The sequence below is a fragment of the Exophiala viscosa genome, assembly GCF_022695815.1.
Source record: "Exophiala viscosa unplaced genomic scaffold EDD37scaffold_5, whole genome shotgun sequence".
NCBI classification, from domain to species: domain Eukaryota; kingdom Fungi; phylum Ascomycota; class Eurotiomycetes; order Chaetothyriales; family Herpotrichiellaceae; genus Exophiala; species Exophiala viscosa.
Window position 1 is genome coordinate 955716 of NW_026944357.1, and position 13355 is coordinate 969070.

Genomic DNA, 13355 nt, shown 5'->3' on the forward strand with positions numbered 1-13355 from the left:
TAGCCAGAACTTTATCAAGCTTCTTGAAGGTTTAGGATTTCCAAGCACCACTAGAGTGTGATTATTCCCTACTGCAACGCCATCATCTATCTATCTACCAGGGAGCTTCCACCCGTTTTCAAAGTCAATGGCGGCCAACCTAACACCCGGTTGGCCACTCTCATATATCAAACGTTTGTGGTTCATATCGCTCTGAAGCCATCTATTTCTATGTTCGTTTCATCAGAGACGACACAAACCCTGTGGGGAGCGTGGGAGCGGGTAGGTTTGGGTGCCAGTCACTCCGGGGTTGGCATGCCGTATCTTCTCCAAGCATTGCCATTTTACGGCATGCAAACTACCCCAAATACCAACCCACCGATTTACAGGAAAGTGGGACCATGTTGGATTCAGCTGCTACATTTCGTGATTGTTGTCTTGGTGTGTGATTGTCTCGAAGTCATGCTGAAGTTATAGACGACACCTCGACGACGGTATGGGTTCCGTCTTCATGAACAAGGCACCTCCTTCGCCACCAGAGAGCGCATCGGAAGCTACTGTCGAAGTATATGCACTACAAGCCGGCCACTTCACGCTGCCCGAACGATTCTTCGTACACCCAGCCTCTGAAACAGCCCGAAGGACTGTTCCTTCGTTGTCCTTCCTGATAGTCCACCAAGATCCGGTAACGAGTGAAAAGACGCGGATAGTATTCGACCTGGGATTGCGGAGGGACGTGAAACGCTATTCGGAACCCATCCAGAAACATGTCGAGACCAGACAGCCCATGGAGACCTTGCCGGATGTCACTAAGAGTTTGGCTGCTGGCGGACTGAGCCCTGATGACATTGACTATGTGATGTACTCCCATGTAAGTGTCTACGCCAACAGTTCTATCCATTGCTGACCCTTCAGGTTCACTGGGACCACGTTGGAGAACCCCGCGACTTTGCCAAAAGTACCTTCGTTATTGGGAATGGAGCAAAAGCTCTACTACACGGTGCAGGGTCGCTACGGGGGAGCCACTCGTTTTTCGAGGCCGACTTACTGCCTTCCGACAGAACACTCGAATTACCAAATCCTTACGAAGAAGTTGACGAGGAAACAAAAAAGCCGCAATCAGAAGGAAAAGGTCCAGATTTCTTTCAGGAATGGAAATCGCATGAAAACTTGCCGAGAGTGCTAGATCTGTTTCATGATGGCAGTTTATACATTGTCGATGCTCCAGGCCACCTGCCTGGGCATATCAACATCCTTGCTAAGACGGGACCGATGACCACAGTCTACTTGGCCGGAGACGCTTGTCATGATCGAAGAATCATGCGCAACGAGCGAAAGATCGGAGAATGGCTTGACGACCATGGGCACATTTGTTGCATTCATGCCGACAAGAAATTGGCGGAGCAAACGATTGAAAGAATTCAAAAACTGGAGTCAGATGGCGTGGAAGTTATCTTTGCACACGACTTCGAATGGGAAGAGGACGTGAAGAACCAGTCCCGGTTTTTCGGACAGGCATAAGATGCAGTCTGGGTTGGAAGCATACAAGCGAGTCTGGCGCAAAATATTGAAGGCTTCCGGTCTGCCATGCGCGGCTTTTTATCTGTGTCGTTTTCTAGGGGCAGGACTTTTGCGTCCCTGAAGCTCTTGAGTTCTCATATATATCATACTACCTACGCAGCCCGAAGTAGTGGCAGTGTACAGTCCTTCTACAGCTCACAATACTCGTAAAAATTGTATTACTGAACCCCTCGCCAGAACATCGTGGTGGGGTGTGGGTGAGTGGCTTACTTGGAAGTTAGGGGCCCTTGGTTGAGGAAACTCGATGCCACCCCGCATAAACCCCTACCATTTCCGGTGTCGGTCGACGACCTAACGTTAGCCTAGGCACAAGGGGATTTCTCCAATAAAGTCAACATTGGGAGCGGAGAAGGACGTATGGTTTCTTTAGAAAATATCCATGAGCTGACCTTGTTTCAAGAGGATACAATTTATCGTGAATACCAGATCACAATGTCGCCGTCGAAGGACGCCGCTGCGTTGAAAAAGGAGCTCGTCTCCCAATTAGGTGAAGAAGCATACGACGAAACATGGGACAGCATCGCCAAACTGAGTCCCGAGCTATTCGACGCCAGCGTCAAACTCATCGCTGTGCCCAAGAAGAAGAAACATCTATCCCCTAAGATCCAACAACTCATGTCGATAGCAGTCGACGCGGCTTCAACCCACCTCTACGTACCCGGCATCCAGCAACACATCAAAGCAGCATTGAAGGAGGGCGCGACTCCAGCCGAGATCGTAGAAGTGATCGAACTTACTGGCACTCTCGGCATTCACGCTTGCAACATTGGAGTGCCGTTGTTGGTGGAGGTCATGAAAGAGGAGGGTATCTACGAGAAACATGCCTCAGCCGGCAAACCATTTGACGAGCAGCGAGAGAAATTGAAGACCGAGTTCACGAAGAACAGAGGATACTGGCATACATTCTGGGAAGACTTCCTGGCACTGGACCCGGAGTTCTTCAAAGCATACCTTGATTTTTCGTCTGTGCCGTGGCTGAAGGATGTCGATGGATCTGGCAAGGGCGGTGGTGTGCTCGAGCCAAAGGTAAGAACCCCTCCAAATTCTTGCGCCAGAGGAATGGCGACTAACATGTTCTTGCGTAGATCAAAGAATTGGTTTACTGCGCCTTCGACGCCGCCGCAACACATTTGTACGTGCCAGGCTTGAAACTACATATGAAGAATGTTCTTGGTTACGGCGGCACTCCGGAAGAGATCATGGAGGTATTGGAGATTGCGACGCAATTGAGTCTGCATACTTCGAACGTGGCGGCACCAATATTGTTGAAGGAGTTGGGGCAGGCTTCTTGAGACAAGGCTGAAAATCCCTGGAATGCAAACAACTAGAGAACACTTCCCAGTATGCACCCAAGTCTTCCACTGCATCGGGCTTTTCCCCTTGGTGAACCATGCATAGTTGCTATGCAATGCTTACCTCATCATATTGCTCGTGGTCAATTGCTCAATGGTCAGTGCTATGCCGGTTTGATTTTATGGGTATATCCCCAATACGATGGGTCACTCACCTCTAAAAGGTTGGAGAATACCCCAATTCTCCGCACCCATCGTCCGTGCCAGGTACTCAATCGTCAGTATCTCACCTCTCTGCCGCGTCTCTGCACGGCAAGACGGTTAGAACGGAATGCAGTCCCTCTTTAAATTCTTCTTGAGTGTTCACCGAGGATCGTGCCCGTTTGTCATTTGACCATTTTGGTATTATTATAGTTTCAAGAAAGAAAGCAAGTATCCTTGGTGTATCATTACGGACGACCCCGTTAGTTGCCTGATTAGGTATATATCGCAAGCTAGTATAGATCACTTATGGTACTAAATAGACCAGCCCCTGATACTGAACTTATCCCTTCCGGATGTTAGCGAAATCAGCGGGTGAATGCTCTCGGAGCCATATTTCTTGTTATTTATACGTCCCTTGGGTTCGTGCTTTTCTTCTTTCAGCAAGGAGAGTTCAAAGATCAACCCACTAGCAAGCGATGATGACCTGCCGCAGCAACGATTGCAGGAAGTCCGTTGTAGTGGCTAGGTGGCCGCTTTTCGATGAACGTAGCAGGCTAGCAGCCAGGCTGAAGGGCGTCCATTCAGGCGATCCAGAACCATACCTGGCGAGTTGTTGTAAGCACATGTACGAAAGGTACCGGGGTTTAGGAGGACTGACCTTCTGCAAGAAGTTCTTGGGCACCATCTCTGGCCACTGGCCTTCCATTGCGTCGACCTCCCGTTTCCCACTGATCAAGTCGATCTCTTTCAAAGGATGAAGCTTGGTCCTTTTCACCAGCTTCCAGAATATAAAGAGTATGGCGAAGGCTCTAGTGTTGACGGGAATCAAGTTAGCGTTACCCCAGGAGGTGAGAATTTTGAGTTCGTATCTCGCGGGGAGAACACGCACGGTAGTCCGATATAAGCAGTGATAAAGTTACTGACACTCCATTCGTCGTGCATAAAGACCTGAAAGCCGTTGAAGAAGGTGACGACTGCAAAGTATGCCAGGGTCGCCCAAGCGGTGTAGGGCTGGAAGCGAGACATGAAGCCGACATCGATTGTTTCGACGCCTTGGACAATCTGTGCCTTCCTGAAACGAATGAATGCAAAGCAGATGGACATCCAGGTCAGCAGACTTGCGACTGTGATAAGGCTGGCGAACTGGGACACGTCAACCTCGTTGATCACATGAGATGTGCGGGGGCTGGCTTGACGTACCCAAAGAAACACGTTGGCACCAGCCACTGACACCGTCATGTAAGTCAGTAGGGATGTGGCAGCGGTCATTCCAACGGCGTACATAGGCACGCCACTAAAACACGAATCAGCGGCACGCTTGCTAGACCGATAAGTTGCTGACCTCTTGGAGCATCTCAAAAAGATGCGGGGTGCGTGTCCGTTTTGCGCAAGAGCGTACAAGTATCGACTGCCAGTGTAGAGAAAAGCGTTTGCGGAGGAGATGGCCGATGTCAGGATCACAGCATTGATCACGGACGGCAGAGCGGAAATGCCGGCGTTCCGGATCCCAATGACCCAGGGAGACTCCGCAGCACCAGCAGCACCATTCTTTTGGGCGCTCAAGAGGTTGGGGTCGTCGCTGGACACGATGAGACCAATGGCCAGAGTGCCAAAGACGTAGAAGAACAGGATGCGGTACAGAACCCTGCGGACAGCCTTGGGAACATTCTTTCGTGGGTTCTCGGCTTCGCCCGCGGCGGCTGCGACCATTTCGACCCCAGCATAAGTGAAAGCAGCGTAAACCAGGACCGAGAAGAAGCCGAGGAAGCGTCCAGTGTCACCCGTGGCAGGTGGAAGTGGCTTCATTGCTGCCGACAATTGAGTGAGCTTGACTTCTCAAAGGTCACTGCCTGACTTACCGCCTGGGTTCTTCCAATAGCGAAATCCCAATCTGTCATGAGTCGGTCCTCCCCCAAGAACGATGACGAGCGAGATGATCAGTAGTCCGAAGATGGTGATCAGTTTGATCGATGCAAACACAAATTCGGCTTCGCCATAGATGCTTACTGCAAAGATATTGAGGCACACGACGAAGAAGATGATCAATGTGATCCAGGCGGCGGGCTACTTCAAGTTAGCACATCGATGTTCTGTCAACAAGTGAGCGCAGTCCGTTGATACCGTGATGTCCCTTGCGCCAGGCCAGTACTGTATGACGATGGCTGCGGCGTCGATCTCTAGGCAGAGAACAATCGCACAGAAGTACCAGTTCTAGCAGGCGTAGTCAGCACCTCCAATCGGTGCAAAAATCTTGTATCGTACATTCCAGCCTACCGCGAAGCCTAGCGCATCGTCAACAAAACGACTGCAGAATTGGGGAATGGCACCCGGGATCGGAAGCCAGGTCGCCATTTCGCCAAGGGTGACAAGCTGAGGCGGTTGTTAACAGGACGCAAAGACGTGCAATGCCTTCCACGTACCATCCCGTACACGGCAATACCTGTGATGAGAAAACCCAGCAAGAGGCTCAAAGGTCCGGCTGTCGTCAGACTCGAGCCGATTCCCAGGAACAGGCTCGTCCCAATGGTACCACCCAGCGCGATAAATTGGATGTGTCGGGCTTTCAATCTGGTGTCATCGTCTTGTGAATTCCAGAGACGTGAACAATGTGGTGGTTAGGCTTACCCGCGTTTTACATGACCATAACGGATGTCCAGGGTCGCGACTGCTGCTTCATTGACAGACAGAGTCTCTGTGTCGGGCATAGCGACGGACTCGTGTGCCTTGCCGTCCATATCCATTTCGAGTGTGTGCATTGCGGATCTGGGGAATCTCGGGCCACCTGCAGCAGCTTTCTGTCACGTCCTTGAACCGACTCGACATAACGGTCTGTCTGGTGCCCGTCGGCCATTATATATGTCCAAGAGCTACTTTCAGTACCGCGCAGGAGAAGATGAGACAAGGCGTGAGGCAGCGCTAGACTTCACGAGACACTGAGTGCAGGTTCAGTGACACGTTGCCACATCCTGCTGCGACAGCAATTCATAGCGAGGGACCTAAGATGAACAAAGGTTCCAATGATAGAATGCGAAAGGTCACCTGGTGCTGATCTTGAATCCCGACGATATCGTCGATATGACTTACCACGACTCCCGAATGTGGTAGGACATACGCTTCGAGCGTGCTGTCGCGGCATGGCCTCGCTATACGCTGCTGGTCTTTGAAGACCACGTTCGGGAATGGCAATCTTGGGTCGAGTTGACGATAACGCGTTCGGACTTACCATAAGTGATGGACCATTGCTAGTTTCAATTACGAAAGGTCTAACTGGACAGCGTTGACTGCCAGGGCCGGAGGAGCGAGCAGTGTTCGAGAGTACGTCGGTTGTTGTGGAAGATTCAGGTGTGGTCATCATTGGTGAAGTCTAAGTTGTACTGTAGAAAGAGCGACGACGAGGCACAGGCTTGACAGGGCACGCTAAGCCCAAAAGAAACAGAAAAGAAGTTCATGCCGAACCAGCGTGACATCACTCCATCTTTTCATCACTGTCCATCAATCACGTTGAGCCTTCGCCTTCAATCTCAGCAGACGTTGCATACACTCGAATTGACCGCTCTATCGTGTTCCGCAGACCAGGCTCTATCGTCTACCAGGGAAGGCGATTTCTTACCGTTTCGTCTGAGATGGCCAGATGTCGGCCAGTTGGCTGACCCCAGCGGGGCCTAAACCTTGCCTGAGGTAGGATCTCATGAGACCTTTGTTCACTGGCTATCCTCCACTACTTAATCTGGTCGATCTGGCTGTTCATGCCGACATGCCAGTCCCATCTACGACAATACGCGATGGGAAGAGTGTCAGGAAGACCCAAATTCCGCCCTCCTAGAAAGCGCAACCGCACCTTTACCGGTTGCTGGCGTTGTCGTTCTCGCAAAGTGAAATGCGGAGGGGAGAAGCCCGCCTGTCGCGCTTGCCTGCGTCTTGGAGGTGTTTGCAGCGGATATGATGCAAAGGTGATTTGGGTCGACGAAGACACTCAAACATTCAAGTCTGACGGCCGCCGTCATGTACAGTGCCAACTGACTTGGGCCGGTGTGCCCGTGCTCAATTCAGACCTGGTCGACTTTCTCATCGAAAAATGCGACCAGGAAGCTAGCGACAGCATCTCAGGTTCTTTGAGCACGTCGTCCATCGCTTCGACCCACAATCCATTCTCCGCCCTACGATTCGATCGAACAACGCCTCAAGATGTCTCCCCTGTACCACTCACCCTCCCCTTGGTACCAAGTCTCAACAGCTATTCGCTTGCTCCAGAAGAAAACCATCTATTCCAACACTACGTAAACCATGTCGCTGTCATCATGATGCCCTTTGAGCATTCGCGCAATCCGTGGACGTCCTCATATCCTGCCGCCGCCCTTCATTATTCCTCAACAGAACAACGAGCATTATACGATGCGATCTTGTCCCACTCTGGATTTCATCTTGCCCAACTATCGAATGATAGAGACAGGTGGGCCATATTGGCAACCAAGCATTACAACAAGGCGATTCAAATGCTCATGAAAAGCATCAGTCAGGAACGAATGCAGTATGGTCCCACTGTCGCAGCAATAATGACGCTCCTTATGGCTGAGACCTACAGTGGCCGGTCGGAGGTTTGGAAACATCATCTCAAGGGTGCCTGGTCGCTTTTGCTCGAGCATCGAGCCACGGAGCCGTGGCTCGACTCAGATTTCGCTTGCATTTCAACACAGAGTCTCAACATCATACGTATCGTCGCTCAAACAGCGCGGCTGGATGCTGGTGGACTTGGTCAAGATGCCATTCGATGTCCAGGCAGCGGATGCGGCTCCACCAAGGACTCAACTTTAGTGTCGTCAATCGCCTCTACCTTGGACTTTGGTTTCACCATCGGGGCCACTAAGGACATCATGGAGTGTATTTCGCGAATAACTGCCACGGCTCGTGATATTCAGGTTAATGGGCACTTGCCATCCATGGACGACGAAATATCAAGCATTCTTGAACAACTGAAGACCTGTGAGGGCAACCTAAAGTCGCTATCTCTCTACCCAGGCAACGATGCCATACTTCTGACGCCGAACGGTCTCGAGAGTATTTCAACTCCAAGAGACGTGCCATATCACCAATTGCGGGCGTTCATCCTGGCAACCTATGTCTACTTTTACCGGGTCATCTTTGATTTGCCTCCCTGTAGCCTGACTGCATATGTCAGCTCCACCTTTGAGCACGTTGCGAACTTTTCGGGCAAACACGCTGGCAATTTTTCTCTGTGGCCGGCCTTCATTGCAGCAACTGAGGCATACACAGACAATGACATGCGCTTGGCTCGAGATTGGCTGCAGCATGCACTCTCCTTTGGTATGGGCAGTAGAGCCCATGTGCAGACTGTCCTCGAGGAGTTGTGGCATAGGAGAGAACGCATTGCGCAAAACTTAGGCGTAGACAAGGGATCGGTCTCTGTGGATTGGAGACAAGTTATGCGAGATCTTCAGGTGGACGTTCTCCTGGTTTAATGGCACTGGCCACTGATTGAAACCTGTGGCAACCTCCATTATCCCTCACATGATCTGTTCCATGCTCGACGCCCATTTGGGCTGAATGAACAATGCATGAGCTTCGACCAATACTTCCTCTGCAACATCTCCGAGCGACATGACGGTTCCTTTGACCCACGCCTTCCTGCCCTCGACACGCTCTGTCACCGCCCGCACAAGGATCATGCTGTCTGCTTTCACCGGCTTTCGATAGTCGATTTCCATGTGTACAGTCACTCCAATCTTCTCCGGCAGACGGGCAAAACATGCTCTACCCATGCACTCGTCCAAGACAACTGCCAAGAATCCTCCATGAATGAGACCAACATGGCCGGAGAGCTCCAAGCCGAGATGGTAGGCTGCGATGAGAGAGCCGTTCGCATCGTCGAAGAATATTTGTGGCGGCACTGATATCCTTGAGACGCCCGCGAGTGTGCTGGCCGTGAGATGATTTGGTAGAGCCTCCGAAGAGACCCTCAGAAGGCATCGACTTTGCTGCACTGATCTCCCACCTGCTTGGCCATCATGAAGAAAAGCTGAGATGGCTGGAGAGTTGCGGACTGCTTGCAGTAACTGTTCCTCGACATTGGCAATGCTTCGCAGATCCGCAGGTTGCTCGCATGGTCCAGACTCCGAGTGCTGTTCGTTCAGCATAGCGCTCGCCAGAAGAAAGGAGTCGTATAAGCAGGAAAAAGGCTACACCTTCAGGTCGAGATTCAACGAAGTCTCAAGATAGATATGCTGTTTTCGCCCCAGAATGCCACGGAAAGGACGTGAATTCGTTGCATATGAGGCTCGGCACGGATTGAAACATTGGATCCGTCAAAACGAGTTTGTCACAAGATCATGAGATCTCCCGCCTGACATACAAATCTAGGCGCGCAGGCAAGCCAAACCGAGAAGCTGAGCATGACATCCACTCCCATCATTGATAGGCCTTAAAGGCAATGAAACTTTGTAGCTCGGTATGATGTTCCCCAGTATCTGCAAAGGGTTAGGCTCATCTGGGGCTTCTTAGGCCCACACTGGAGAAGGATCGCATCCTTGGACTCGATCTTCACGATAGCCTCATCATGGTAATCCATCTTTGCGCGCACAAGGCAAGGGCGATGGATCGAGTTCGGTAGTTGGGGTTTGCACCTGCTTCAAACTCGATATGACTTGCCATCTTTGGTACATGTATCCTTGTTCTGATCCGGACAAGGAATGCTCTCCTCGGCTCGAAAAGTGAGCCCGCGTGGATATATGAAGGCCTTTCCCTGTCTTCACAAATCTTAGTAGCTTCACTATTCCATCTCTTCTCGACCGCAGCCGCCATTATGGGATCACTGGCGCCTGAACCTGCAATCTTGACAACTTACCCTTCGCCTGCAATCATCAAGATCACCTTGAATCGACCTAGATCGCTCAATGCGCTCAATATAAGTCTACTCACTGCTTTGGTAAACACGCTTCATCTTGCTCGCACCGAACGTCGACGCATCATCATCCTGGAAGGAGCCGGCGATCGTTCTTTCTGTGCCGGCGAAGACCTCAAAGAGACTCTTGCTCCAGCCACCGGTACCGCTGAGGAGTTACGCGTTGCATTCAACCTGCTGCAGGACATCACCCGGTTGACATCCAGCTCCGAATCACTCGTGATCGCAGCTGTGCAGGGGTTTGCCATTGGCGGCGGAGCCGAAATAGCACTCGCTGCTGATTTTGTGATTGGAGGCCCTGGAGCGAAATTCAGGTTTCCGGAAGTCCCCATCGGCCATGCCGCCACAGGAGGTATCACGCTCAGGCTGACACACATGGTCGGGCTGCTCAAGGCCAAGGAACTACTCATTCGAGGCCGCTTCATACCCGCAGAGGAGGCCTTTGCCATAGGACTCATGAGTGAGCTTGTGGAAGACCCGAAGAGTAGGGCGATTGAGCTCGCCCGAGAATTGGAAAGCTTGCCCACCATCTCCGCGATGAGCTCCAAGGCTGGCCTAGAGCGAGCAGTATTTCCAAACATGGAGGTGAGTTTGGCTGATGAGGTCAACGTGGCCAGCTACTGCTTTGCCCAGAGTGATGCTGCCAAAGCATTCGAGAATTTCGCGAAGAGGAACCGAACGAGCAACGGCAACACCAAACACACTCCCGAATCTGCATCTGCCTCACCTCAGCCCGGTCCTGAGTGTCCAGTTTCCACCACCTCGGAGGCACACAAAGGCCCTGTCCCAGCCAGTACAGCAACAACAGACTACCTGAGGTCGGTCAGAGACATCAATACTGCCTTCGACAATGCTGTCAAATCCTTTGGAGCCAGGTCCTTCCTCAAGTTCGGTGGAAAGACTTATTCCTTTGAGGACATTGACAATCGTGTTTCAGAGCTTGCCGGTGGGTTGGCATATCTTGGGATTACCACTGGGGATCGTGTCCTTGTAATGATGCGAAACAACATTGACATGGTCAATCTCTGGCTTGCAACCAACCGACTGGGGGCGACCTGGGTCCCTATCAATGTGGAACTAAAGTCGATCACTTTACAACACGTTGTCCACGCCGCCGAGGCGAAGATAGCTATTGTGGATGCTGAGTTCGTTCAAGGGCTCGAGGCAGCTGAAATTCAGTGCGACTACCGTCTGTTCATCCGAGGAAACCATGATCCGAAGACAGACCTCGAAACCCTGTATACACTGGGTCCACCGGTGAAGTCGGCTACTCCAGTGGCAGCCTCATCATCTGCAGCCTTTCTCTATACCAGCGGAACAACTGGAAAATCGAAGCCATGCGTTCTTTCTCATCAATACTTCATCCTTCAAGCATCCGCCCTCATAGAGACTTTTGGCCTTCATCAAGACGACGTCCTTTACTGCCCTTTTCCCTTATTTCATGCCGATGCAACCGCATTGACTGTTATACCGGCCATTCTCCTCGGTGCCACGGCAGCGCTTTCGGTTCGTTTCAGCGCGAGTCGCTTCTGGGACGAGGTTCGAGAGGCTGATGCCACTGTGTACGACTTCATGGGAGCAACGTTAGCATTGACGTACAAGCAAGCACCCACCTCTCGTGATCGCGATCACCATGTCCGGTTGGCATGGGGCGTGCCCATCCCAAAATTCGCCGAGGACTACGAACAGCGATTCGGACATCCATTGTACACGCTGTACGGCAGTGTAGAGGCAAGTCTCCCGGTGATGCAACAGGGACCTCGAGTATTGGGATCATGTGGGAGAGTGCGACCGGGCTACCACCTGCGCATAGCAGACGAAAATGACGACTCACTCCCGCCGAACACTCCAGGACACCTTCTTCTGCGAAGTGACGTCTCCAATGCATTTTTTCAGGGCTATTTCAACAACCCACATGCCACTGTGACAGCCTACTCGAATTTGTGGCTGCATACCGGCGACCTCGCCAGAATCGATGAAGACGGGAACGTTTACTTTGTCGGTCGGGTCAAAGACGTGATTCGGCGACGAGGCGAGAATGTCAACGCGGCGGAGATCGAGGAGGAATTTCTGCGCCATGAGGATGTCGTCGTGGCTGCCGCATTTGCGATTCCCTCGGACCTGGGAGAGGGCACTGAGGACGAGGTCAAGGTCGCCGTGAAATTGCGCGAGAACAGCCTGGCTCAAGAGGCTGACCTGTTCGATTGGGCTGTTCAGCACATGGCGAGGTTCCAAGTACCGAGTGTGATTGAGATCGTCTCGGGCTTGAAGCGAACGCCAACAGGTAAGCTGGAGAAGAGCTGGCTCGGAGCCGAGGGCGGCAAGAAGTTTGAAATTCGAAATCGGCCCTCCAAGGAGACTTATTAAGCATACATTTGTTTTCTATTGCCATGAAGGCTTGCTCAGTCCCGGGCTTGCTCTATGGTGGAGAAATGTGGATCACAACTGCCTCAAGATGTAAGCCGATTGAACAGAACCATCACTGACAGGTCAAGATATCCAATCACACAAGTCCATGCAAGAAATTTATCCTCAAGTTAAGTTCATGTAGAATATTGGACTTACTCAGTCCTGCCACGAAGCCTAGGAATCAACTAAGGGCTTATGAAGAGACTCCTGGTCAGGGGCTTTCGGGCCCCTAAGTTGCTTTCTTTATTCTTTGTGCGCTTTTAGCCGATCCCGGGAAGTTTAGGGCACTGCACCACGGTGTACAAGAGAGGCCGAACCGGCTGATGAAGCATGATGTGACACACTTCTTGATCCCGAATGAGGTGGTAACAGAGAGAAGACGATGCCCCCCGAGAGTCCACGAAATACGTACTCGGAGGATCAAGAAGAGAGCCTCGGACTTCAGTTTCCGCCATTGGCATATTTTCATCCTAAAAGCATCTGAATATTGAAAGGCCCCCTTTTGATTAGCCTTCAAGATGCTCTGCGGTCAATTCTTTCCATAATTTTCGCTCACTGAAGGGTTATCGACTCTTAGAATCGTGAGCCCTTCCGAACCACCGAACTCTAAACAGAATTGAGGTCTGAGGTGGTCGATCCAACTGGCAAGATCGTGTTCAGTAAAGATACTGAAGAAGGCGAAGCTATCATTGTGTCCATATTAGAACTGGGATTTCCTAGAACTCGATCGGAGACCTAGCAAGTCGTTGGATAGGCGAAAGGGGAGGCCGAGGCTCGTTGCCAAACCAAGTAGCGGGTTATGACCCCTTGAATGCCACTTCCTCCACACGAGTTCCTAACCTTTCAAGGTGCTTTCTTCTTTTCGAATTTCTTCGCAAGAGCCAGTGGCTATGCCGATTTTCTGTAGGTTGGTCTGATTGATTCCAATAAGTCTGTGTTCAGATATAACAAGGAAGAAAAGAGGGCTCAAACAC

The 13355-nt window shown here is 51.4% G+C and overlaps 6 protein-coding genes across 6 annotated transcripts; 3 read left to right on the forward strand and 3 right to left on the reverse strand.

Moving 5' to 3' along the window:
- Window positions 1-490: 490 nt before the first annotated feature.
- EDD37DRAFT_657896 (AhpD-like protein) lies at window positions 491-2852 on the forward strand (the record flags this gene model as incomplete). The annotated part of the gene is made up of 5 exons (XM_062818932.1): window positions 491-850; window positions 895-1481; window positions 1521-1677; window positions 1987-2586; window positions 2646-2852. 5 exons carry the CDS (start codon window positions 491-493, stop codon window positions 2850-2852), a joined length of 1911 nt encoding a protein of 636 aa, XP_062670219.1.
- A 374-nt stretch (window positions 2853-3226) lies between these two features.
- On the reverse strand, window positions 3227-5895 carry EDD37DRAFT_408048 (amino acid permease). Its single transcript, XM_062812423.1, has 10 exons — window positions 5682-5895; window positions 5477-5624; window positions 5319-5426; window positions 5178-5267; window positions 4916-5120; window positions 4399-4864; window positions 4257-4350; window positions 3946-4199; window positions 3715-3865; window positions 3227-3658 (listed from the first exon to the last, which is right to left on the reverse strand). Exons 1-10 carry the CDS (start codon window positions 5810-5812, stop codon window positions 3638-3640), a joined length of 1668 nt encoding a protein of 555 aa, XP_062670220.1. The 5' UTR covers window positions 5813-5895; the 3' UTR covers window positions 3227-3637.
- Window positions 5896-6838: 943 nt separating this feature from the next.
- EDD37DRAFT_609336 (fungal-specific transcription factor domain-containing protein) lies at window positions 6839-8533 on the forward strand (the record flags this gene model as incomplete). Its single annotated transcript, XM_062815126.1, has 1 exon — window positions 6839-8533. The coding sequence occupies one exon, from the start codon at window positions 6839-6841 to the stop codon at window positions 8531-8533; it is 1695 nt and encodes a 564-aa protein (XP_062670221.1).
- EDD37DRAFT_408126 (thioesterase family protein) lies at window positions 8457-9540 on the reverse strand. The gene has a single exon (XM_062812426.1). It carries the CDS (start codon window positions 9206-9208, stop codon window positions 8579-8581), a length of 630 nt encoding a protein of 209 aa, XP_062670222.1. The 5' UTR covers window positions 9209-9540; the 3' UTR covers window positions 8457-8578.
- On the forward strand, window positions 9541-12550 carry EDD37DRAFT_408125 (putative coenzyme A synthetase). The gene has a single exon (XM_062812425.1). It carries the CDS (start codon window positions 9874-9876, stop codon window positions 12337-12339), a length of 2466 nt encoding a protein of 821 aa, XP_062670223.1. The 5' UTR covers window positions 9541-9873; the 3' UTR covers window positions 12340-12550.
- A 1-nt stretch (window position 12551) lies between these two features.
- On the reverse strand, window positions 12552-12983 carry EDD37DRAFT_408107 (uncharacterized protein). Its single transcript, XM_062812424.1, has one exon. The coding sequence runs from the start codon at window positions 12848-12850 to the stop codon at window positions 12611-12613; it is 240 nt and encodes a 79-aa protein (XP_062670224.1). The 5' UTR covers window positions 12851-12983; the 3' UTR covers window positions 12552-12610.
- Between the last annotated feature and the right edge of the window lie 372 nt (window positions 12984-13355).